This window comes from Micropterus salmoides, unplaced genomic scaffold, assembly GCF_014851395.1.
Source record: "Micropterus salmoides isolate LMB-PRFRI ecotype aquatic unplaced genomic scaffold, ASM1485139v1 Ms_hic_scaffold_11, whole genome shotgun sequence".
NCBI classification, from domain to species: domain Eukaryota; kingdom Metazoa; phylum Chordata; class Actinopteri; order Centrarchiformes; family Centrarchidae; genus Micropterus; species Micropterus salmoides.
The window spans coordinates 740358-766642 of NW_024040152.1; the positions used below are offsets into that span (position 1 = coordinate 740358).

The 26285-nt window shown below is 43.5% G+C and overlaps 2 protein-coding genes across 3 annotated transcripts in view; one reads left to right on the forward strand and one right to left on the reverse strand.

Moving 5' to 3' along the window:
* Positions 1-6044, forward strand: part of LOC119896894 (WD repeat-containing protein 26-like) — a 64305-nt gene extending 58261 nt beyond the window's left edge. The window contains exons 11-14 of the mRNA XM_038710311.1: positions 1718-1796; positions 1936-2065; positions 2277-2471; positions 3800-6044. Coding sequence (XP_038566239.1) covers positions 1718-1796; positions 1936-2065; positions 2277-2471; positions 3800-3822 — 427 coding nt within the window. The 3' untranslated portion in view covers positions 3823-6044. The remainder of the gene's footprint in view (positions 1-1717; positions 1797-1935; positions 2066-2276; positions 2472-3799) is intronic.
* Positions 6045-14820: 8776 nt separating this feature from the next.
* cnih4 (cornichon family AMPA receptor auxiliary protein 4) lies at positions 14821-24203 on the reverse strand. 2 transcript variants are annotated; one of them, XM_038710313.1, is made up of 5 exons: positions 24087-24200; positions 22288-22356; positions 20251-20363; positions 18336-18476; positions 14821-18240 (listed from the first exon to the last, which is right to left on the reverse strand). In XM_038710313.1, the coding sequence occupies exons 1-5, from the start codon at positions 24153-24155 to the stop codon at positions 18213-18215; spliced, it is 420 nt and encodes a 139-aa protein (XP_038566241.1). In that variant the 5' UTR covers positions 24156-24200; the 3' UTR covers positions 14821-18212. The 2 variants fall into 2 exon arrangements, with proteins under 2 accessions (XP_038566241.1, XP_038566240.1); XM_038710312.1 differs by lacking the exons at positions 14821-18240; positions 18336-18476 and adding an exon at positions 18483-19299 and having other exon boundaries at positions 24087-24203.
* Between the last annotated feature and the right edge of the window lie 2082 nt (positions 24204-26285).

Consider the following 26285-nt stretch of genomic DNA (forward strand, 5'->3'; position numbering starts at 1 on the left):
TGCACAGTGTGGATACAGCTGGATATCATCAGCGTAACAGGGATAAGAAATGCCCGTGAAATTGCTAATGATGTTGCCTAAGGGGGGGAGCATATACAATGAAAATAAAATTGGGCCCAAGACAGTGGTGTGGCACACCACAGGATAGAGCAGCAGTTTTGGACATGTAAGTTCCTAGTGACACAGAAAAGCTGAGAGGAAGAGAACCAGTCCAAGGCACTCCCAGAGATACCCACCCACCTCCTAAGTCAGGATGCTGTGGTCTATTGTATCAAAGGCTGCACTAAGATCGAGCATCACCAAAACAGAGCAATTCCACGCATTAGAAGACATCACTATATCATTTGAGATCCTAAGAAGTGCTGTTTCCTTGGAATAATTCTGACAGAAACCAGATTGGAACTTGTCAAGTATATTGTGAGCAGTCAGAGCGGCAGTGAGCTGTTTGACAGCAACTTTCTCAGCAGCTTGGAAATAGGCCTGTAATGATGGGACAGGGATGGATCCAGATTGTTTTTCTTTTTCAGAAGAGGTTGAATTATTGCATGTTTGAAATAAAGTGGGACAGAACCGGAGCTGAGGGAACTGTTAATGATAGAGACCAAACATGACCCAACAGTCCCAATCACATTTTTGAGGATGGAGGTGGGTAAAATATCTACAGGGCTTGAGGAGGATTTCATACTGGGCACTAGATCAGTGAGATCCTTTTGGGAAACGGGATTGAAATATTCCAAGATTGGTGGCCGGGAAGGACAAGCAGAGATGGGTGTAGTGAAGGGGATGATGCTAGCCCTGATATCTCTAATCTTGTCCACAAAGAAAGAAAGAAATTTGTTGCAATCAGGGGGTGCAGGATTTACGATGTTATCAATTGTATTAAACAGAACTTTCGGGTTTCATTTGCTGAAAGAAATTAATTTTGAAAAATAAGAAGCCCTCGCATCCTTAACCACAGTGTTAAACTCAGTTAAAAGGGTCTTATAATACAGGCGGTGGACGTGAAGCTTAGTGGATTTCCACAGTCGCTCTGCCTTCCTACATTTACGCCTAAAACACTGAATGGCGTCATTTAGCCAAGGGGGAAGGGTGTGTGGAGGGGACAAGTCAGTGCAGTGCAATGTGAATTAAAAGAGTGAACATGATTATTAATATTAATATGGTGAGACGGAACTATGTTTTGGTCAAAAGCTGCCGAAAACTTTTCAGCTGAGAGGCTGTTTATGATGCGGGAGCGACTTACAAGTTTTCTGGGCACGGAGTCCACATTAAAGGAGAGGTTGAACACAGTTATGGTCAGTGACGTGCAGTTCCTCTGAGTAAATAAATGCAATCAATATTTAACCCAAGGGTAGAAACAAGGTACAATGTCTGGCCCTTAATGTGTGGGGAACCGGACACATGTTGAACAAGTGATTCAGTAATACTTAAAAACTCAGCAGCAAAACTACAAGATGACCACTGACCATTAAGAAAAGTTTAAAACCACAATTAACCAACTGGTTTCTTCAATTTTCACTCAGGTGCAAAAATCAGCCTTTAAACTTGAAAGAAATAATAATTTGACATTTTTCATGATAATTATTGATATTGAATGGTATGAAATGTTTTTCTTAACATTTTTGGCCATATTGCCCAGCCCTACTCAAAGCAGTGGGCCTCTATGTAACAGTATCTGTCCTGCCTGTGGATGATGTTGTGTGTTGTGTAATTCCAGTGTGCAGGAGGACCACCCCATAATGTCTTTCACTGTTTCCAAAAATGGAAGGTTAGCTCTGCTCAATGTTGCTACTCAGGTAAGCAGCTTGTTACTTCATCACATTTCACACCATGATATACTTTCCTATCATTTTAACTTCATCCGGTTGCTACAGCAGCAGTTCAGTTCAATGTTGGTATTAAAATGTGTACTCAGTAAATGCTGTGCATTTTTAGGGAGTGCACCTATGGGACTTGCATGACCGGGTGCTGGTGAGGAAGTACCAAGGAGTAACCCAGGGTTTCTACACCATCCACTCCTGCTTCGGAGGGCACAATGAAGACTTCATTGCTAGTGGCAGTGAAGGCAAGACAACATAATGTTTAGTAGAAAACTTGAGTTACACTGCAAAATGCCCTTCAGATATGTGTTAAAAGTAAAAGCAGAATTCCAGCCTGAGAAGTACTCTGCATGATGACGAGTAAATAGATTTTCATTTATAAAATTGGTGAAGTTGCTATTTATGTCTAATCTAATTAAGTGGTAGCAGCTGATGAAGTCTCCTGTCTTCTGTCAGACCACAAAGTTTACATCTGGCACCGGCGCAGTGAGCTGCCCATCGCAGAGCTGACTGGTCACACCCGTACAGTTAACTGTGTGAGCTGGAACCCCGTCCTGCCTGGACTGCTGGCCAGCGCCTCAGACGATGGGACCGTACGAATCTGGGGACCCGCCCCCTTTCTGGATGTCCAGGATGCAGAAGGGCTTAATGGTATGAACATGAAAACTAGTATGTGTAATTGTTTGGGATCAGTTTGAAAGGTTGTGCAGATGGAATCTAAGTATTGAGGGCTGCACATTTCTCACACTGTTTTTGTTGGATTAGCCACTGCTTTCATTAGGCTCCTCAGGAAAATCTTTCTTTCCAAAATCTTTCAGAGACCTTGAGCAGAACCATGGCTCAGGGCGGGTGGCCATCTGCCCCTGGTTGGGGTTGGGAGAGAGAGAAAGAGAGCGACAGAGGGGGGGGGGGGGACCAACCAACACAATATCTACACCGAAACACAAAGAGTAAAGGTAGTAGTGGTACTGAGTAAAAATGAATAATCGTACTGATAATTATAGTGAGGTTTATGAAAATAATAATAATAATAGGACTAGTAACAATAGTTGTAGCAGAGGGTGTCGAGCAGGAACACAGGGGCAGCAGGTGACCCGCAACCACAGATCCAGACTCCACAGCTCCAGAGCCAGAAACACCTGCAGGAAGTGATAGGAGGAGAGAGGAGAGGGACGAGGAAGCACAAGACTACCGGAAAGGGGAGAAGTTGTGTTAGTAACATGCAATAATGGGATGAGGTTGCATACAGAGGGAGAGAAAGTAGAGGAGAGAGGAGCTCAGTGCATCATGGGAACTGTTTCCACCATTGCACCTGATGGACTTGGGTTCAAAAGCCCTTGGAAATCTCAAGTGAATAGGTAAAATAATAGGTATACCAAAGTATGGTTTACATTACATTTAAATTAAAATCCCTTTTTTCCCTCACATCTGTTGATGCTGTGGTCATCTTGCTGTCTGGCTGTGCAGCTGCTCCGTGCAGATCCTCTTATCTCAGGATGTTCCTGAAGCACTGCTCTGCAACAAACACTTGGCATTTACAAATTACAAATTTCTTTATAAACTTGTTTCAGTACAGGTTTGTCCATCATTTAGCCAGTAACAAATGTATTGTACTTACACATAGTTGTAAAGATGGAGATGGAAATGCCCTCCCAAAATGTGCATCGAGTTAAAATAAGACAGGTTCAGAATTAACTGAATATTAAAACCTTTATGAAGAGAGAATTTGTTGCAGGACAATTGGATTATACACCCTAATAAACTGAAAACTCAGCATGTATAACACGGTAAAAGTTACCAAGCTTTTAAACTGGTCAATGAAGTACAAGTTATCAACTCCTGGTTGACGTTAACACCAGGTGCCACTAGTGAGCGGCGTCATGTCTAAACATGACGCCGCTCACTAGTGGCACCTGAGCAGCAGGTGATGATAGTGATGTCAGGATGATGTGACCTCTGTCTTTATCCTCTCCTGCCAGAATGTTGCCGCATGGACAGCTGATGATCTGCTGCTGCTGTGAACCTGAGGAGCATTAGGACTCTGTAGACGTTGGGAAAGCTGTGGTGAACAGCTGCTTCCTGGAGGCGTGGCCAGCAGTGCTGCCTGTCAGGGTTTCACAACACAAGAAATGTCAGACTCTGGTGAAGCTGGGCTCAACGACCTTCAGTGTCAGCCCACCTCCTCCTCTTGTCCGGACCTGTTCCCTCAGCATCATTCAGGACCACCCATCTCCTCTTATTTATTATGAACTACATTATTTATTTATGAGTAGTTCACTGACTTGTGCTAGAACCTAGTGACATAACAGCACATGTGGAGGATGTGTGTTCTTAGTTTTCTTCAGTCCTGTGTCTGAGCTGTTCACATGAACCATCTTCAACTTTTTTGCTCTTTCACCTATATCCTGAACCTTTTATGAGATTTAACCTACAGTACAGGAAAATTTGATGGATGTAACACCCACTTGAAGAGAATCTTTTTAATGCAAAATTCTTATCTGGTCTTTTTTTTAAATACAGAATACATCTTTCCTGCTTGTAGCCAGAGAAATAATAGTATTTGATGAGAATAGGATTGCACAGGACGACGTATTTGGTGGCCAACTCGTGTTTTACACTAGTAGTATGTCCAGCTATGTGTTAAAGTACATTGAGGGGCTGTCTTCTGAGAGTAAAACTGTAGAGTTCAAAGCAATTATCTGTCAACCTTTTGCTCTCCATATGGATTATCTGAGTGTAGTTTCCTTCAAGCTGCAGTGTGGATATACTCTTTATTTTGCTGTTACATCTTTGCTCTAGTTTCACCATTTGTTCTTTATTTCCATTGCAACCTGTTGCCCTCTCTCCTTGCATACAAATAGCAGTCTTTATATGAATTTCTTTTGGTTTGCTTTAGTTGTTACATGTTCTAAGTTTTAGTCTTAGTCTTCATCTTTCTGACTTTCCTACTCTTTCTGTGGCTCTCAGCTCCAAGCCCATTGGTTCCTACTGAAGATGTAAATCTTTAAAAACACCTCTCAAATATATAGTTTCATGTTTTAGAGCTCAGTAATTTCCTAAAACTAGTTTTTATCAAAGAGGAGGAAATATTGCATTTGTTAGGGACTATTTTCAGCAGCAGAGGAATCCACATGTGGCACTCTAGTGAGTATTTGGGGCAGCAGGATGGTGTGTGGGTTCATGCTGATGATCCTTCATCAGCATGAACCCGGTGCAGCAGTGAGGCTCACTGATGGGTTTTAATAGTTTCTGGACAACAATGGAGCTCCATGGTTTAGAGGAAGAGGCGGCATCAGGCTGTGATACACACACAGGACTTGTTACTTGTTACTAGGATGCATTCAGTGTGGTTCCTAGCCTTATCCTTTCACACAGTGACAAAAGGATGGTGTGTATCTTTAACTATCAGCGTTTGTACACAAGTGTAACATAAAGTTATTATGAACTTCTACAAAGTGTTTTCTTTCAGAGTCAAAAGAACAATCTTGTCTGATATGACGTTCTATGTTCTATGCTGTATATTTGTATGGCATGTATTATGAGGCTGTGTACAAAAGGGTTCCCACGCCTGTTTTTTTTACTGTCAAATTCAAAATGATTTCAGCTACTCTTTCAGAGCTTCATACCAAATTTTCTTAACTGCAGTACTGTTGTAATATAAAAGCAGCAAGTTTACTTTTCAGAATGTGTTTTGAGATTCACAAACTACATTGCAGCCAAACCATTCAAAAAATTCCACCTACTTTTGTCACATTTTTTAAAACAGTTTCTACAGATTCTGTGTACAAGTTTATTAGAATCTGAATACTTTATCCAAAACCTTTCCTGGACAACAACTGCAGGATTGTGGGAACCCTGATGATCTGCCCAGACACCACCACAGCCATCACCAGCTTAAACTCTGCCATCACTGAACACACACGATTGGTACACAACAATAGATGTCACTCCACACACTTGATTCAATCACAGAAGTTGTGTTCTAGTTTCTTCTTCTGTGACTTTCTTTAGTTTGTTTATTTTGAGGAATTAAGGCTTCTATTCTTTTCTCTTCTCATTGTAAGAAGCCAAAGTAGGAACTTTGTTTGCTTGCAGGCACTTTCTTCCAGAAACCATTTTCCATTTTAAATGTGTTATTACAAAATGTGATTGTACTGTTCTGTATTGTTCTGTAGGAGAAGTGTTATGTATGCATATTTTAAATAAAGCATTCAGGGTTTTAAATGTTTCTGACCTGATGCATTGAAACACGATCAGAAAACCTTCTAGTTTAACCAGACCCCTTCAGACCGTGTCCATGAATACAGCATGCTTTTTTTGTTTGTCCGTATCTTTGTATCAGCAATGAAAGTGCACTGTTTTGACTTGAATTTGACTGAAGCCTAGTAAACAAACGTATAATCATATCTTATAAAGGGTAACTACAGTATATTTCCACCAGTATTGAGCAAGCGTGCTGCAGTTGGCAGCAGCGAAACAGGGCTGCAATGTTATCCTTGAGGGCAATTGCACCCCGTAAAGTGACAGGCTCAGATTGTTATTACTAGTGCCTGACAACATTATGGAAATGATCCCTACAGAGGAAGCCCTTTTAAAGAGTAAGATCTAGTTTCTGGTAATTCGCTATAAGCCACCAGACTCCAGACAAATGTAAATTTTATCTCGCAGAACACAGGAGTTGTAACTCAAACTAAAAAATGCTGTTGTCAGGCTCAGATTGTTATTACTAGTGCAGTCGCCAGATCTCAACCCAGTTTCACACCTATGGAAAATCTTGGAGCAACGTGTAAGATAATGTTCTTCTCCTTTGTCCTCCTCCTGTGTTGTCTCTCTGTTCTCCTCCTTTGTTCTCCTCCTGTGTTGTCTCTCTGTTCTCCTCCTTTGTTCTCCTCCTGTGTTGTCTCTCTGTCCTCCTCCTTTGTTCTCCTCCTGTGTTGTCTCTCTGTTCTCCTCCTTTGTTGTCTGTCTATTCTCCTCCTTTGTTCTCCTCCTGTGTTGTCTCTCTGTTCTCCTCCTTTGTCCTCCTCCTGTGTTATCTCTCTGTTCTCCTCCTGTGTTGTCTGTCTGTCCTCCTCCTGTGTTGTCTGTTCTCCTCCTTTGTTCTCCTCCTGTGTTGTCTGTCTGTTCTCCTCCTTTGTTCTCCTCCTGTGTTGTCTCTCTGTTCTCCTCCTTTGTTGTCTGTCTATTCTCCTCCTTTGTTCTCCTCCTGTTTTGTCTGTTCTCCTCCTTTGTCCCCCTCCTGTGTTGTCTGTCTGTTCTCCTCCTTTGTTGTCTGTCTATTCTCCTCCTTTGTCCTCCTCCTGTGTTGTCTCTCTGTTCTCCTCCTGTGTTGTCTCTCTGTTCTCCTCCTGTGTTGTCTGTCTGTCCTCCTCCTGTGTTGTCTCTCTGTTCTCCTCCTTTGTCCTCCTCCTGTGTTGTCTCTCTGTTCTCCTCCTTTGTCCTCCTCCTGTGTTGTCTGTTCTCCTCCTTTGTCCTCCTCCTGTGTTGTCTCTCTGTTCTCCTCCTTTGTCCCCCTCCTGTGTTGTCTGTCTGTCCTCCTCCTGTGTTGTCTCTCTGTTCTCCTCCTTTGTCCCCCTCCTGTGTTGTCTGTCTGTCCTCCTCCTGTGTTGTCTCTCTGTCCTCCTCCTTTGTTCTCCTCCTGTGTTGTCTCTCTGTTCTCCTCCTTTGTCCTCCTCCTGTGTTGTCTCTCTGTTCTCCTCCTGTGTTGTCTGTCTGTTCTCCTCCTTTGTCCTCCTCCTGTGTTGTCTGTTCTCCTCCTTTGTCCTCCTCCTGTGTTGTCTCTCTGTTCTCCTCCTTTGTCCCCCTCCTGTGTTGTCTGTCTGTCCTCCTCCTGTGTTGTCTCTCTGTCCTCCTCCTGTGTTGTCTCTCTGTTCTCCTCCTTTGTCCCCCTCCTGTGTTGTCTGTCTGTCCTCCTCCTGTGTTGTCTCTCTGTCCTCCTCCTTTGTTCTCCTCCTGTGTTGTCTCTCTGTTCTCCTCCTTTGTTGTCTGTCTATTCTCCTCCTTTGTTCTCCTCCTGTGTTGTCTCTCTGTTCTCCTCCTTTGTCCTCCTCCTGTGTTGTCTGTTCTCCTCCTTTGTCCTCCTCCTGTGTTATCTCTCTGTTCTCCTCCTGTGTTGTCTGTCTGTCCTCCTCCTGTGTTGTCTGTTCTCCTCCTTTGTTCTCCTCCTGTGTTGTCTGTCTGTTCTCCTCCTTTGTTCTCCTCCTGTGTTGTCTCTCTGTTCTCCTCCTTTGTTGTCTGTCTATTCTCCTCCTTTGTTCTCCTCCTGTTTTGTCTGTTCTCCTCCTTTGTCCCCCTCCTGTGTTGTCTGTCTGTTCTCCTCCTTTGTTGTCTGTCTATTCTCCTCCTTTGTCCTCCTCCTGTGTTGTCTCTCTGTTCTCCTCCTGTGTTGTCTCTCTGTTCTCCTCCTGTGTTGTCTGTCTGTCCTCCTCCTGTGTTGTCTCTCTGTTCTCCTCCTTTGTCCTCCTCCTGTGTTGTCTCTCTGTTCTCCTCCTTTGTCCTCCTCCTGTGTTGTCTCTCTGTTCTCCTCCTTTGTCCTCCTCCTGTGTTGTCTCTCTGTTCTCCTCCTGTGTTGTCTGTCTGTTCTCCTCCTTTGTCCTCCTCCTGTGTTGTCTGTTCTCCTCCTTTGTCCTCCTCCTGTGTTGTCTCTCTGTTCTCCTCCTTTGTCCCCCTCCTGTGTTGTCTCTCTGTCCTCCTCCTGTGTTGTCTGTCTATTCTCCTCCTTTGTCCTCCTCCTGTGTTGTCTGTCTATTCTCCTCCTTTGTCCTCCTCCTGTGTTGTCTCTCTGTTCTCCTCCTGTGTTGTCTCTCTGTTCTCCTCCTGTGTTGTCTGTCTGTCCTCCTCCTGTGTTGTCTCTCTGTTCTCCTCCTTTGTCCTCCTCCTGTGTTGTCTCTCTGTTCTCCTCCTTTGTCCTCCTCCTGTGTTGTCTCTCTGTTCTCCTCCTTTGTCCTCCTCCTGTGTTGTCTGTTCTCCTCCTTTGTCCTCCTCCTGTGTTGTCTCTCTGTTCTCCTCCTTTGTCCCCCTCCTGTGTTGTCTGTCTGTCCTCCTCCTGTGTTGTCTCTCTGTTCTCCTCCTTTGTTCTCCTCCTGTGTTGTCTGTTCTCCTCCTTTGTCCTCCTCCTGTGTTGTCTGTCTGTCCTCCTCCTTTGTCCTCCTCCTGTGTTGTCTGTCTGTTCTCCTCCTTTGTTCTCCTCCTGTATTGTCTCTCTGTTCTCCTCCTTTGTTGTCTGTCTATTCTCCTCCTTTGTTCTCCTCCTGTGTTGTCTGTCTGTTCTCCTCCTTGGTTCTCCTCCTGTGTTGTCTCTCTGTTCTCCTCCTTTGTTCTCCTTCTGTGTTGTCTGTTCTCCTCCTTTGTCCTGCTCCTATGTTGTCTCTCTGTTCTCTTCCTTTGTCCCCCTCCTGTGTTGTCTGTCTGTCCTCCTCCTGTGTTGTCTGTCTGTTCTCCTCCTTTGTTCTCCTCCTGTGTTGTCTGTTCTCCTCCTTTGTCCTCCTCCTTTGTTGTCTCTCTGTTCTCCTTTGTTCTCCTCCTGTGTTGTCTGTTCTCCTCCTTTGTCCTCCTCCTGTGTTGTCTCTCTGTTCTCCTCCTTTGTTTTCTGTCTGTTCTCCTCCTTTGTTCTCCTGTGTTGTCTCTCTGTTCTCCTCCTTTGTTGTCTGTCTATTCTCCTCCTTTGTTCTCCTCCTGTGTTGTCTCTCTGTTCTCCTCCTTTGTTCTCCTCCTGTGTTGTCTGTTCTCCTCCTTTGTCCTCCTCCTGTGTTGTCTCTCTATTCTCCTCCTTTGTCCTCCTCCTGTGTTGTCTCTCTGTTCTCCTCCTTTGTTCTCCTCCTGTGTTGTCTGTTCTCCTCCTTTGTCCTCCTCCTGTGTTGTCTGTCTGTTCTCCTCCTTTGTTCTCCTCCTGTGTTGTCTCTCTGTTCTCCTCCTTTGTTGTCTGTCTATTCTCCTCCTTTGTTCTCCTTCTGTGTTGTCTGTTCTCCTCCTTTGTCCTGCTCCTATGTTGTCTCTCTGTTCTCTTCCTTTGTCCCCCTCCTGTGTTGTCTGTCTGTCCTCCTCCTGTGTTGTCTGTCTGTTCTCCTCCTTTGTTCTCCTCCTGTGTTGTCTGTTCTCCTCCTTTGTCCTCCTCCTGTGTTGTCTCTCTGTTCTCCTTTGTTCTCCTCCTGTGTTGTCTGTTCTCCTCCTTTGTCCTCCTCCTGTGTTGTCTGTCTATTCTCCTCCTTTGTTTTCTGTCTGTTCTCCTCCTTTGTTCTCCTCCTGTGTTGTCTCTCTGTTCTCCTCCTTTGTTGTCTGTCTATTCTCCTCCTTTGTCCTACTCCTGTGTTGTCTCTCTGTTCTCCTCCTTTGTTCTCCTCCTGTGTTGTCTGTTCTCCTCCTTTGTCCTGCTCCTATGTTGTCTCTCTGTTCTCTTCCTTTGTCCCCCTCCTGTGTTGTCTGTCTGTCCTCCTCCTGTGTTGTCTGTCTGTTCTCCTCCTTTGTTCTCCTCCTGTGTTGTCTGTTCTCCTCCTTTGTCCTCCTCCTGTGTTGTCTCTCTGTTCTCCTTTGTTCTCCTCCTGTGTTGTCTGTTCTCCTCCTTTGTCCTCCTCCTGTGTTGTCTCTCTGTTCTCCTCCGTTGTTTTCTGTCTGTTCTCCTCCTTTGTTCTCCTCCTGTGTTGTCTCTCTGTTCTCCTCCTTTGTTGTCTGTCTATTCTCCTCCTTTGTTCTCCTTCTGTGTTGTCTGTTCTCCTCCTTTGTCCTGCTCCTATGTTGTCTCTCTGTTCTCTTCCTTTGTCCCCCTCCTGTGTTGTCTGTCTGTCCTCCTCCTGTGTTGTCTGTCTGTTCTCCTCCTTTGTTCTCCTCCTGTGTTGTCTGTTCTCCTCCTTTGTCCTCCTCCTGTGTTGTCTCTCTGTTCTCCTTTGTTCTCCTCCTGTGTTGTCTGTTCTCCTCCTTTGTCCTCCTCCTGTGTTGTCTGTCTATTCTCCTCCTTTGTTTTCTGTCTGTTCTCCTCCTTTGTTCTCCTCCTGTGTTGTCTCTCTGTTCTCCTCCTTTGTTGTCTGTCTATTCTCCTCCTTTGTCCTACTCCTGTGTTGTCTCTCTGTTCTCCTCCTTTGTTCTCCTCCTGTGTTGTCTGTTCTCCTCCTTTGTCCTGCTCCTATGTTGTCTCTCTGTTCTCTTCCTTTGTCCCCCTCCTGTGTTGTCTGTCTGTCCTCCTCCTGTGTTGTCTGTCTGTTCTCCTCCTTTGTTCTCCTCCTGTGTTGTCTGTTCTCCTCCTTTGTCCTCCTCCTGTGTTGTCTCTCTATTCTCCTCCTTTGTCCTCCTCCTGTGTTGTCTCTCTGTTCTCATCCTTTGTCCTCCTCCTGTGTTGTCTCTCTGTTCTCCTCCTTTGTCCTCCTCCTGTGTTGTCTCTCTGTTCTCATCCTTTGTTCTCCTCCTGTGTTGTCTCTCTGTTCTCCTCCTTTGTTCTCCTCCTGTGTTGTCTCTCTGTTCTCATCCTTTGTCCTCCTCCTGTGTTGTCTGTCTGTTCTCCTCCTTTGTCCTCCTCCTGTGTTGTCTCTCTGTTCTCCTCCTTTGTTCTCCTCCTGTGTTGTCTCTCTGTTCTCCTCCTTTGTCCTCCTCCTGTGTTGTCTCTCTGTTCTCCTCCTTTGTCCTCCTCCTGTGTTGTCTCTCTGTTCTCCTCCTTTGTTCTCCTCCTGTGTTGTCTGTTGTCCTCCCCCCTGTTCTCCTCCTGTGTTGTCTGTCTTTTCTCCTCCTGTGTTGTCTCTCTGTTCTCCTCCTTTGTCCTACTCCTGTGGTGTCTCTCTGTTCTCCTCCTTTGTCCTCCTCCTGTGTTGTCTGTCTGTTCTCCTCCTTTGTTCTTCTCATTTGTTCTCCTCCTGTGTTGTCTCTCTGTTCTCCTCCTTTGTCCTACTCCTGTGGTGTCTCTCTGTTCTCCTCCTTTGTTCTCCTCCTGTGTTGTCTGTTGTCCTCCCCCCTGTTCTCCTCCTGTGTTGTCTGTCTGTTCTCCTCCTGTGTTGTCTCTCTGTTCTCCTCCTTTGTCCTACTCCTGTGGTGTCTCTCTGTTCTCCTCCTTTGTTCTCCTCCTGTGTTGTCTGTCTGTTCTCCTCCTTTGTTCTTCTCATTTGTTCTCCTCCTGTGTTGTCTCTCTGTTCTCCTCCTTTGTCCTACTCCTGTGGTGTCTCTCTATTCTCCTCCTTTGTCCTCCTCCTGTGTTGTCTCTCTGTTCTCATCCTTTGTCCTCCTCCTGTGTTGTCTGTCTGTTCTCCTCCTTTGTTCTTCTCATTTGTTCTCCTCCTGTGTTGTCTCTCTGTTCTCCTCCTTTGTCCTACTCCTGTGGTGTCTCTGTTCTCCTCCTTTGTCCTCCTCCTGTGTTGTCTGTCTGTTCTCCTCCTTTGTCCTACTCCTGTGGTGTCTCTGTTCTCCTCCTTTGTTCTTCTCCTTTGTTCTCCTCCTGTGTTGTCTCTCTGTTCTCCTCCTTTGTCCTACTCCTGTGGTGTCTCTGTTCTCCTCCTTTGTCCTACTCCTGTGGTGTCTCTGTTCTCCTCCTTTGTTCTTCTCCTTTGTTCTCCTCCTGTGTTGTCTCTCTGTTCTCCTCCTTTGTCCTACTCCTGTGGTGTCTCTGTTCTCCTCCTTTGTTCTTCTCCTTTGTTCTCCTCCTTTGTCCTACTCCTGTGGTGTCTCTCTGTTCTCCTCCTTTGTCCTACTCCTGTGTTGTCTGTCTGTTCTCCTCCTTTGTCCTACTCCTGTGGTGTCTCTGTTCTCCTCCTTTGTTCTTCTCCTTTGTTCTCCTCCTGTGTTGTCTCTCTGTTCTCCTCCTTTGTCCTACTCCTGTGGTGTCTCTCTGTTCTCCTCCTTTGTCCTACTCCTGTGGTGTCTCTGTTCTCCTCCTTTGTCCTACTCCTGTGTTGTCTGTCTGTTCTCCTCCTTTGTCCTACTCCTGTGTTGTCTGTCTGTTCTCCTCCTTTGTCCTACTCCTGTGGTGTCTCTGTTCTCCTCCTTTGTCCTACTGCTGTGTTGTCTGTCTGTTCTCCTCCTGTTCTCCTTTTTTTGAACATAAACACAGGTGAAAAAATAATACAATGTTTAAGTGTTTAACATTTTATGAGGTAAATTCCATGTTTAAACTTCAGGGATGTGTGTTCGTAGAGCTCAAGCACTTAAATTATAGGCCTAATAATTACAGCGTGTTCAGATTTGGACTGTGAGAGAGTTCCACCCTGTTTTGCAAGTGTTAATAATGTAAATATTTATAATATCCTTTAACACCACTGCAAGTCACATCACATCAATCCACCAATTCTTTTTTTTAGCACAGCTGCTTTCATTCATACTTTCAGCAGCTGATTTGACTGGTAGAGCTGCCCTCTGCTTTCATCAGATGCAGTAGGTGAGATGGCTGGATGTGCAGGCTTTATTTCCCTTTGCTTGCCTCATTAGAGACTTTGGTGCAGTTTAGTGAATTGTCCGACTCATTACTTGTTTACTATGTTTTATTGTTGTCTATTGGATTAAACACAGCCTCACATGTGACTGAATAGAAATGAGGATAAATGATGTAAAACATGTTTGTTGCTGACACACTCTTTCGTCCCCACTCGCTAGGGGTAGGGGAGACAAACATAAACCAGATGGTTTTTGTATGGGCAGAAAGATTATTTAATAAAACAGAGGTAAACAATAAAAGTCAACAGAAATTAAGGTAAGTGGGTGCTGCGTAAAACAAAATATAACCAAAAGAGATCCCTCCTAAATGAGGGGTTACCAAACTACCACGAAAAAGAATAAACAAACCTCTCAAGTCATAGCTGAAAACAGAAACACAGCAGCAGACCAGCCTATTTGAACCGGAGGAAGCTTGAAGTCGGTCTTGCATTGCAACTCAGGGATTGGAGGAGGGTTGTTGCGCCGCTCCAATCAGGGACTTCGGATGTGGGAGGCGGGATCAGCCAGAATTTCCTCGAAAACCAGCCAATCCCCTGCCAGAAATCTCACAGCCTCATTACCATGACATGAAACAGAAATGTCGAGCTATGAAGAGCCTTTAATCTCCAAGTCTGGTTCAGTACACACAACCACAGGGGAAGACGTCTGACTTGACAGTTGTCCAGAAGACACTCACTGACACCCTCCACACGAAGGGTAACTCACAGAAGGTCACTGCTGAAAGGGCTGGCTGATCAGAGTGCATATTCATCAGTGTGGTAGGAAAAGTTGTACAAGCAACAGGGACCACAGCCTTAAGAGGATTGTCAAGCAAAGCCGATTCAAGAACTTGGGGAAGTGGACTGAGGCTGGAGTCAGAGCATCAAGAGCCACCAGGCACAGACGGGTCCAGGTAATGAGCTAAAAGTGTCGCACTGCTAGTGTCAAGCCACTCCTGAACCAGACGTCAGAAGCGTCTTCCCTGGGCTAAGGAGAAAAAGAACTGGACCGTTGTTCGGTGGTCCAAAGTCCTCTTTTCAGATGAAAGTAAATTTTGCATTTCATTTGTAAATCAAGGTCCCAGAGTCTGGAGGACGAGTGGAGAGGCACAGAGTCCAAGTAGCCTGAAGTCCAGTGTGACGTTTCCACAGTCAGTGATGATATGGGGTGCCATGTCATCTGCTGGGTTTTATCAGGTCCAGAGTCAATGCAGCATCCACCAGGAGATTTTAGACCACTTCATGCTTCCATGGAGATGCTGATTTCCTTTTCCAGCAGGACTTGGCACCTGCCCACAGTACCAAAACCACTAGGAACTGACCATGGTGTTACTATGTGTATGGATGCAGTGTAACGAAGTTATGCTGGGCCCCGGTGCAAATATTTTCCTTGGACCTCTTCCTTGGAAGAAGTGTTCCCAAAAACCAGGTGAAGAAAACAAATATACCACTTCCGCCCAAACCCCAGTGAACACGCCCACTACCTACAATATCAGTGCAGTGAATAATATGAGACCATAAATATAGAACACTTCCAGGTGGCTCCTGCAGTAACAAATCACACAAAGTGAAGTTACCACTTCTTTAGCAACCATTTGAGGCAAATAAATACAAACAACTTGTCTTTCATTTTTATTTATGAAACACCACATTCCCCTCAAAAAATAAAACTTAACACAGTTTAGTGTGAATCAGACATAAAATTCACCAACACTGAAGAGAGAAATGGCTGCACAATTGGCTCACACATCAGAGCAGCTATGGATGCACGGCACAGTCATGATTGCTCTGTCCATACATTTAAACCAAATAAAAAGGAGTGTGCACACACATCATCATTCCAGTGAACAGCTGAGACACCTGCTGATCTAGGGAACTTTCAAACAGTGAATGTCAGACTTTAACATACAGTGAGTTCAATGCAAAAGTCATTCAGTAAGCACAACATCAGTGCATGATTAAAGTCAAATCCAATTGTTCAAAGGATTTTGGCCCGGGCAATGACACTGCAACTGACCAATCAGACTATCCCATTTAGTGATTTGTGTGATTAATACAGACAAACATGACTGTATGAACGTGTGTGTGTGTGTTGTAGGTCATCAGTCTGGCAGGTCATGTATGCACAACAGAATGATCACTGGTGTTGTCACAATAACAGAGTTTTCACTGCACTTCAATACCATCACAGGCCTCTGATTTCAGCATTTCATTTTGAAATCATTTGATACTTTGTCTGCCTGTTATTCATGTAAGCTTAAAATCAATTTTGTGACATGTAAAATGTGAGAGCTGGAGGAGTTCAGAAAAATGGTGCAACTACAGCGGTGGACGAAACGGCAGATATGGTAGAGATAGTCAACTATTCCTGTAAAAGGTACAAGGTGGGTGAATAGTTTATGTGAACAGTCTATCAAACCCAGTGCCTCTGACAGCACTGGAAGACCTGTACTAACCTGTGTAACACTGACACACATATTGCAGATTCTTTTTTCAGAGCTGAGTTTACAACACCCACTTTGCCGAGATACTGCTCTCATGTCAAGAAGTCATTACTAAAGGCTTTTGAAGTGACTGCATTGCAATAAGCCGAGAAAGGATGCAACTTCCTGTCAGTTTAACAGCTAGGTATATAGCTAGTTATTATTAACATGAAGAGATGTCTGACCTGCCAGTTAGAACTTTCTAAATGATAAGCTAATACTCATTATACAGCCTCTATGGCAAACTGCTAACTTGTAGTCCATAAGAATTAATGTTCCCCATTACACAATACCAGAAACCCACTTTACACACAATAACAGCATACTAGCTCGCTAATTCCATCTTATAAACAGTAAAATCATTCAATTTAGTGTCATATTGCTATTTTCCAGGCTACTGTATTTGTCATATTTTGCGGATCCAAGTCAACATGGTTTCCATGGGAACGCAGTTGTCAAGACTATTGTCATCCAGAAGTGCGTGTGGTTTCATCCAAAGTCGATTGGAAAAACAACAGCCAGACCAAGGAAGCAAAAACACAGAACCACACCACACAGACTACACCAACAGCATGCGACTGCAAACATGCATTCAGACTGGTCACAAAGAGGAAATACCATAGACTGTATATAAGAAAATACTGAAACTGATGCGGATCATTTGGTTTGGCCTTCAGCCACCAAATCAACCCAACTGAACACAGAGATGTTGGGGCAGCACGTTGGACAGCGCTCTCCACCTCCAACCTTATTAACGTACATTACACTTCCTCAGTATGCTCTTTCACATTTTTCTAAACCAATGGTTATTTCATCTTGTTTTATGTTTGGGATTTTATTTAATTTTATTCTTTATTTTTACTGTAAAGCACTAACTTTTTGTTGGATTTTAATTTCATTTATCACCTATCTGTATGCACTGTGCCTGCATGAGAGGAAATATACAGCCAGTAAATCCGTGTTCCTGCCCAAAAGAATATGCAACTTTACATATACACATGCTCGTTACGCAAACATCTAATCGGCCAATCCTACTGCAACAACTCAATGCATACAATCATGCAGACATTGTTGAGAGGTTCAGCTGTTGTTCAGACCAAACATCAGAATGGGGAAAAATGTAATGTGATGTAATTTAGTGCCAGGCTGGGTGGTTTGAGTATCTCAGAAACTGCTGGTCTCCTGGGGCATCACCGACAGTAGTCTCTAGAGTTTACAGAGAATGGTGTCAAAAACAAAAAGCACTGAGTAAGCAGAAGCTCTGTGGCTGAAAACACCTTGTAACTGAGAGAGTTCAAAGGAGAATGACCAGACCGGAAGGTGACAGTAACTCACATACCAGGCATTACAACAGTGCTAGGGAGAAGGGCATCTCTGACCGCACAACTAGTCCAACCTTGAAGTGGATCAACTACAGCAGCAGAAGCTCACAGTGGGTTCCACTTCCACACTATAGTGGACACAGGCTCACCAAGACAGGACAAAAGAAGATTGTGAAAATGTCACCTGGTGTGATGAATCTTGATTTCTGCTGCCATGTGCAGATGTCAGAATTTGACCTCAACATATCCATACCGCCTTCGCTCAATGGTCCCTAATACTAACCGTGCATTGTTAGTCGCACACAGACCTCTTGAGAATTTTCAAAATTGATGTCAAAATCTGCGTGAATCGTGAACATGAAACCGAATCTGTAGGGAATGTTTCCAGCACCTTGTTTGCCATGAAGACGTCAGGCTGTTGAGGGGGCAAACAGGGATCCTCACCATAATTATAAATATGGACCAAATAACGTGGTCTGAATGGACCTGCAGGGTTTAATAAGTTTGTGGATTCACTCTAGAGCCTTCCTGCCTGTGTGCTGCTCACAGTGCTGCTGCTGCTGTGACCAACCACACAGTTAAACAAAAACTACAGAGGCTGAAAAATCTTTCAGAAATGGCAAAGAAACATTATTTAGGTGTAACATAAGGCTACAGTGGAACATTACTGGGTGGGGGACACAACAAGTCACAATGATTTTTAGGTGTGAGGCAATAATGGCATTTTTCCCACTTTGGCTTCGTGGTAAAGTGTTCCACCTTATATTCAAATAGAGAGAGAAAACTCTCATACTACTCAGTAATATCTCTTCATTGGCTATTTCTGTTTCTATCTGCTCTAGTAAACCTACTTCCTCTACCACTATAAGCTGTGTATCTGCTGCTGATGTAATTTCATACTGTGGCAGATGGATCAAACTAAAATAACTGATTACTTCAGTTCCCTTCGCAATAAAACAGAGGCTGTTGTAGGAGATGTTGGTGGTACTGAAGTGTTAAATGGTTAAATATTAACCTTAGTATTGTATCTAAGTCAAACCTCTGGAATTCTGACAACACGAGTACCAGTGTAAACTTCAATAAGACTGCTGTTCTAAAAGATATTCTGCATAAAGTACAGGTGCAGGAAGCAGGATGTAAAGGGGAACACAGCTAACCCTGGAGTTTGGAATTTGGCAGCTGGGGTCAGAGCGCTTGCTGGGTGCTTCAGTCATTGATGAGAGCCAGGATCATGCTGCAAAATGGGTGGGAAAAATATGTGTTAATGCATATGTTGTTGCTGAAGGCCTTGACATGTCACTAAATGTCTGTTGATGCTGTTGCCCTTACCTGTACAAATAAATGAAGAAGCAGAGCAGGTGGTAACCCAGTTTGATCATGGCCTCCTTCATGTGGGACTTGAGCTGACCACGGTTGTGAATCTCAGTGGGATCCAACACGCCCATGTTTCCCATCGGAACCTTCACGTACCTGCAGGGATAGGAAAGTACACCCAGGAACCTCATTGCACCATTGAGTATTACATGAGCTCTGTGTTCTTACCTACAGTACAGTGTGATGTGGAGAAAATTGTCACAGTATATGTCATTTTAAATTCTTGTATCAATACATGCAGTGTTTCCCTACATTCATTCAGAAGCAGCACACCACAAAATATTGAGCAGCTCCCAAAATTTCACAAAATCATGAATATCAATGGGCTACTAGTGATTTTCATTCGTAAAGTGCATAGTGAGTTTGTGGTTGAGCGAGTGTGAGAGAGCGAATGGCAGAAATTGACAGTGAAAGTGAGCGGATAAAAAGAAGGTGATTAGTGAAGGTGGTTAGTGCTAGCTAACATCTCCTGGGTTTCAGACTCCAGTCTGGAAGCTGAGCAGGAAAGCTAACAGTATGTTTTTTGGCTGCTAACATTAGCTTATAAGAAGTCACTATTAGCTAGATGCATTTCACAACTGCATACTTGTCCAGTGTTAAGGACATCAGGTCCTAGCAGGGATGGCAATTAACACCCGCCACCTGCGACATGCGGGAGGATTTTCCGTTTGGCAGCTAAATGGCGTAGATTTGTAAGGGGCTGGGCGTTACAAAAGTTGTACTTGGGAGTGTTTTTAGCTTTTAGCTAGCTAGCCACCAGCGCGGCAACATTGACGTCACCACCAAACCAAAAAAAACAAAGAGGAGGTTGAAGCAGATAATAAAAACAATTAGTTGGTGGGCCAGCCTAGTGTCTGACACACATGTCATATTCTTATGGTCCAGCTGTCCTCCCCAGAGATCAAGAAGTATAGAAGACCTAAAACGGATAAGTTTGAAAAGCGTTTTAGTGTGAACAGGCAAAAACGATGATGCAGACACTCACATCTGGCTTTCTGATTGACACATCTACTGACAGTGTTTTAGTTTTGGCATTTTTATTAAAATATTTTGTACTGTGCAAATAACACTTGTACACTTGTGATTACTGTGCATGTTTCCGTATTGACTTTGCGACGACGTCTGTTTCCACCGCCATAATCGCTTTGTATTCACGTGTTACTTTCAGTGACAGTTCCACCTGTCCATGCAAAAAAATCTCTGGTGTGGTTCTTTCTCTGTAGTATTACTTTTTTCTTTCGCCAAATCTTCTGCAACTGTGGAGTACACAATCTGCTTCCTATTTACACCCGCTCCTGCATAACCAGTCAGGGTTCTTGCACCATTTTTTAGGTCAAATTCGATGCTTTTTAACACCTCAACACATATAATTTAAGACTTCATTTGAAAATTTTGAAACAATTTTATTTTCACGACAGGTAAATGGCTGTTTATTCCGAATGAGGGAACATAGAGGATGTTTACACCTGGCGTAATGCTGTGTGATGGCTGCGCTGGCACTGCAGTGGACAATGGAAGGATGAGGAGGGAACGAGTGATAGGAACCACAAACATTTCCTGACCAATGATGATGACTGGCTAATATACCAATTGAGATTCCCGGGAGCCGAGCTCTTGGATCTATGTGTTGAAATGGGTCTAGCATTAGACAGACCAAGCCGACGAACTGTGCCACCGGTACAAATACAAGTAATAAATTGCAATATATCTCAATATATTTAAAATCGCAATAAAATCGAATCACAACATAAATATCGTGATAATATTGTATCGTGGGGCTTCTGGTGATTCCCACCCCTATAAAATACAGTAGAGAAGAGCATGTTCTCTCTCACAGCCAATGCAGTAGGCAGCGGCAGTACAACAATACCTGTAAATGTTCCAGGCTGCTACAGGCAGGTTGAGGAGGAAGATGAACCAGTGCATGGAGACCAGCATCAGCATTGTGGAGAGACACTGGCCAACCATCTCTGGAATTACCCACTGAAAATACAAAATATCAAACATACATGAATCAAACATTAAAATAAGAAATCATGAGAATGCTAACAAACTTCTCTCTATAGCATCTATAAAAAACAGACATAATAAAAGCTGCAAGCAGAGTTAGACCGGCCTTAGGGGCATGTCCAGGCTGCAGCGACCAGAGGTCAGGAGACGCAGCTCAGAATTATCAAGCGTTTTGGACCAGTCATGAAGGAGTTATACGTCACTTCCTGTGATTATATGTTGTGTACTCGTAAATGAATTGTGGACCATGCTGTGAAGAGCAGCTGTCATGGTCATCTCACATCTCCACGCTGGTGAAGAAAGCTCAGAAACGACTTTATTTCTTGAGGAAGTTTAAGAAGGCCAAATCCCCGCGCCAAGTTCTTGTCAGCTTTTACAGAAAACTTACTTAGATATCATCCTGACTGGAAACATCACTAACATGGGATGTGCACGGCCCAGGACTGGAGGGCTCTGCAGCGGGTGATTCAAACTGCTCAGAAGATCATCGGTACCCATCTGCTGAGCATCAGTGATATCAGTGAGGTGAGGTGCCTGCAGAGCCCAAAGGATACTAAAGGACAGTACCCAACCAGCCACAGCCTGTTCACCCTGCTGCCTTCTGGGAAGAGATATAGAAGTTTCTGCTGCCGCACCACCAGACTGCAGAGCAGCTTTTCCCCCCCAAGCTATCAGACTCTTAAACTCTAATTCATCTTCAGCACTGCTCCACTGATGATAGTCGAAGTCCTTTTAGGCAAGTTCTGCCACTCGGCCACCATCTTGGCAATGCTTCTGGGTAGCTATTTCAGACTAACAAGACCAGGCTCCTATCTAAATTAATGGGGAGAGAGCCAGATCTGCACTTTTTACTGGACATAAAAACTACATGTATAGAAAAAAAAATCGCTGAAAGAGTTTGACAACTTTGCCACAAAATAACTACTTCTACTACGCATCCGTCACCAGAACCGCGCATGCGCAGTAAAGTTAAAACAGACCCTTACGTCAGTGGAACCACGCGATTGGCTGAAATATGTTTCCCGCTTTGGCTGTTAAAAGCAGACGATTGGCTTTCTAGCGGGAGGGATGGGATAACTGCCATCTTTACCATTACGGGCTTTCCCCGTAGACTTGTATTGAGGATGTGACTGGCATGTCTCCTCTAAATTGTCTCTATAACAGTATATTTCTGTTTACTTTTTTTTATAATTGATTCTTTATTAATGTATATTGTCTGCTATGTAGCAGAAGGGAGTTACAAAACTCTGTAACTTGTTAAACTGTGATTTTTGTGACAAAGTGCTCACTTCCTTGCCAGCAGGTGGCGCTATGAGTGAATTTTGGGTGTGACCCCTATCAAACATGTGAAATTTGGTACAGATATGAGTACATACAGTTAAGTTGCAACAACTTCCGGTTTCAAGGTGAAGCGTCAAACTTCGATGCCATGCCACTTTTTTGTAGGTCTGGACTTGATACATAAAATTTTCATACTGTTCGATGAAACGAGGCTGCTCTGTAGAGGGCGCTAGTGAGCCTGTCCAAACGCCACCGGCGGCCAGTAAAAATTGTCTTCCGGCCAGTAAGTTTCAAACCCTCTGGGCAGGTGGGCCAGTTGCAAAAACATTTAACCCATATGACACATGAATTTTCACCACTCTTGGATTTTTATGCAAAGTGTAGCGAGTTGAACATTATTCCTTCAGTTTCAATAGGGCCTTTGCATGTTTCATGCTCAGGGCCCTAAAAATCAGCTAAAAATAGCCATCATCATGTAACACATTAAAACAAGTAACAATGCACCAAATAAAAGGCATCATGACTTTAAAAAAAAAAATAAAAAAAGAGTAAAAATTCTCTGAAGTACATGCATGTAAATGTCCTCTGACAGTAATAATCCAGACACACGACTTACTTTGTTCAGTTTGGAGCAGCAGGCTCTAGCATTAATGTAGTCACATTCTAGATCAGACAGGGTGATAATCTGAGCTTTAAGTCAAGGTGCCTAAAAAATTCCATTAAAGGACATAGGTAGACTTAACAGAAGACAACCAACTCTAGTTGGTCAGATTGTTAAGGTGTGTTCACACTGAAAGTGAATCCAGCATTTTGGCTGGCTTGATTACATGCAAAGTAAATGCAAAGCTGAGAATTCGCTTTGGGCGGCATGAAATTCGCTGGTTTCGCGCGAGTTAAAATTTTTCAACTTGGGCGAGAAATTCGCTTGACGCGATGTTGCGAAAGCCTATCAGTGGTGAGATTGTCCAAACGCCACCGGCGGCTTCGGAGTGCTGTTTGGAGAGTACCAGGTGAGCGGTGTAATGACAATCCGCTGGCCGACAGAGAGCTGCTAAAGAACGGGGAAGTGTACGGAGAGCAGCGCTGCAGATTTCGGACAAATAAACATCTGTAGTCGGTCTGGATTCTGCTCTGACAACAATGCTGTTTACCCGAGGGAGGAGCTCAGAGTAAACTGCTTTTATTAAATTAATTTTTATTTAATAAATTATTACAACTTATCTTCGCGCTTCTCGGCAGCTAGTTCCATGCACATCCGGTTCCACTGTTGTTGTTAGCGTCGGATGGCACAGAGTTCTGCTGAACTACTACTTCATATTTATGTAATAAACGGACAAAACTGGACATTACTTGGAGAAAAGAAAGCGAGGAGGTTGAACTACCTGGTGAGTTCAGAAATGTGTCTGTAACTTTATTCCAGCTATCGCTGTACTTTACTGGGACCAAGGTAGCACAGCATAGCCCTGATCGATCCAAACTCCATTCAGAAAAGAAACATTTTAAAAGTTGTTATCTTGCTGACAGAACTGACACTGAAAGCATGAATTCATATGTTTAACAAATCTGCATTATATTGTAGTTATTTTGGCATCAGTTTGATCCGTTTATTGCAATTAAATCACAGCAAAGGGTTTACTTTGGGTTCATACAGCTGTACTAATCGCGGGTTGTGTTTATTCACATTATTGCGTTACGTGTGACCACTTGTTGTCCAGCGATAAAACCACCACGAGGAAAGCATTGTGAGGATTAAATTCGCGTTTGGTTTGAATGCAAAGTTAAGATTACTACTTTTGTTTTATGCCATCATGCAATCAGATAGTTTACGGCACAAAAACCCCATTTCTTCATTATGCCAGGAACACAAAGTGAAAATGTGCCACAAGCACTGACATTATTATTATTAAGAAATGTTGATCTAAATAGTGTGTTATTATATTCGTTACAGTACAGACAGTAATTTAGTTGGAATAACTACAAGGTCATCAGTAATGTTGTAAAAGGTAGATACATTTTTGTCTATCACTCTCGAAACCGTTCTTTGAAATGTGTGCACGTTAACATTGACAGCAACGTAAAACTAGAGACAACCTCCTTATATATGCCCACGTACTTGGCCAATAAGCTCATTCTGATTACATTTACAGCGACAGAGGCAGCAAGCTTTTTAAACTTTCAGCTTGTTTTTTTTGTTTGTTTTATTACGGCACTTTACCATACCATTACTCTGCTGTTAGAACAGCTTCAAAACGTTAGTTGGTGTTAGCCTGTCACTGTAACACGGCGGCTAACTGCTGAGCTACTCAGCGTTCATGTACTAATGTAAAGAAAAGAATTCATTCGAGCTCTCGGTCTGCTGGCCGGGTGGCGAATAAGCTCGACACCCAGCAAAAAGCACGTTGCCGAAAAGGATACAAAGTAGACCGAAAGGAAAATCAGTGCACAACAGTCTACAAGTGATAGAATGAACACTGCCGCTTCCATTTTTCTTCTTCCGTCAGTGATTTGTCTTCATTTCCGGCCGGTTCTCGAGCCTGGCATCCTCCGCGGCCTGAGCTAGTGGCAGTTCTTCTCTTGCAGTATTGACACCTGGCGGACTGGAGTGCAGCTGATGCAAACACAGCCACAACTGTACAGAACGAATCACACGCATCATAAAATGACTTTAGCGTAACTAAAGACAAAAATATAATTAAAAAGGGGGTTATGTGTATAACTTAAAGGTATCTTATGTAAGAATGTAAAGAAAGTGCCCACATGTGAATGGTTTGTAAGCATAGGTGTCATTTACGCTGGGGACGCTGGGGACATTTCTCCACCTCTTTTTTAAATGGCTGATTATGTCCCAATCACTTTTTGAAAGTATTTTTTAAAAATGTTCTGATGATATGACTTTGAGAAAGGTTTATTTGCACCAAAAGAAATTAAATTACAGAAGAAATAAATGTGATTACCAAAAAAGTAACTTAAGCTAAAAACAAGCTACTGATTATTGCATTATATTTTTATAGTTGGAATTGTCATCTGCCACCTGAATTTTGTATGTTTTGTATATGAATAAAGACATTTCCACCATAAATTGGTGCATTTTTTTCCAGAATGCAAGAAATTAAGTGTTTTATGCTCCAGTTTTTCAAATCCCACCAATTGCCAACCAAAACTCCCATAGGTAAAAATTTCTTTGGTAACAGCTTTATTTTCTATCTCTTTCTTTACATTCCTCTGTACAGCTGTGCCAACTTGAATTTCCCCTACTGGGGATTAATAAAGACATATATTATGTATTCCTTTAATATGATAATATAATATCTACTCACTGGCCACTTTATTAGGTACACCTTGCTAGTTTGCCCCAAGAACTGTCTTAATTCTTCATGGCATACTTTCAACAAGGTGTTGGAAACATTCCTCAGAGACTTTGGTCTATATTGATGTGATAGCATCATGCAGTTGCTGCAGATTTGTCCATGATGAAAATCTCCCGTTCCACCACATCCCAAAGGTGCTCTAGTGGGTTGAGATCTGGTTACTGTGGAGGCCGTTGGAGTTCAGTGAACTCATTTTCATGTTCAAGAAACCAGTTTGAGATGATTTGAGCTTTGTGACATGGTGCATTATCCTGTTGGAAGTATCAGTAGTCACTGTGGTCGTAAAGGGATGGACATGGTCAGCAACAATACTCAGACAGGCTGTCGCGTTTAAACGATGCTCAGTTGGTACTAAGGGGCCCAGAATGTAAAATATCCCCCACACCATTACACCACCAGCCTGAACCATTGATACAAGGCAGGATGGATCCATGCTTTCATATTGTTTAGACCTAACTCTGACCCTAGCATCTGAATGGCACAGCTGAAATCGAGACTCATCAGACCAGGCAACGTTTTTCCAATCTTCTATTATCCAGTTTTGGTGAGCCTGTGTGAGCTGTAGCCTCAGTTTCCTGTTCTCAGCTGACAGGAGTGGCCCCCAGTGTGGTCTTCTGCTGCTGTAGCCCATCTACTTTAAGTTTCGACGTGTTGTGTGTTCAGAGATGGTGTTCTGCATACCTTGGTTGTAACGAGTGGTTATTTGAGTTACTGTTGCCTTTCAGTCATCCTGAACCAGTCTGCCCATTCTCCTCTGAACATCAACATGGCATTTTCATCCACACATCTGCCGTTCACTGGATATTTTCTCTTTTTCAGGCCGTTCTCCTAGAGATGGTTATGCGTGAAAATCCCAGTAGTTCAGCAGTTTCTGAAATACTCAGACCAGCCCTTCAACATGCCAACAACAACCATGCCACGTTCAAAGTCACTTAAATCCCCTTTCTTCCCCATTCTGATGCTCGGTTTGGACGTCAGCAAGTTTGAATAGTTTCAACCGGGACAGACAGCAGCAGCTATATTTGCAGAAATGTTTGGTAAATATAATGGGCCAGATTTACTAAAGGTTTCCGTGAGTAAAAACGTGTTCGAACTTGATATCACCAGCAAATTAACATGTAAGCTGATCTACTAATGGTGTGCACACAGAATGATGTCTTTCAAAAGTACAAGACAGCACCTGTTCATTTACGACCATTTCCTTAATGAATATGCAATTTGGGGCGTTTCAATTTTATTGTGCAAA

Bases quoted from the DNA above. Each gene is read 5' to 3' on its own strand.
- cnih4 (XM_038710312.1), bottom strand. From the start codon at position 24,155: ATGGAAGCGGCAGTGTTCATTCTATCACTTGTAGACTGTTGTGCACTG. The intron at 20,364-22,287 runs GTAAGTCGTGTG...TTGTATTTTCAG, and splicing joins GCTGCTCCAAACTGAACAAA to TGGGTAATTCCAGAGATGGT. The intron at 19,300-20,250 runs GTATTGTTGTAC...TATCCGTTTTAG, and splicing joins GCAGCCTGGAACATTTACAG to GTCTTCTATACTTCTTGATC.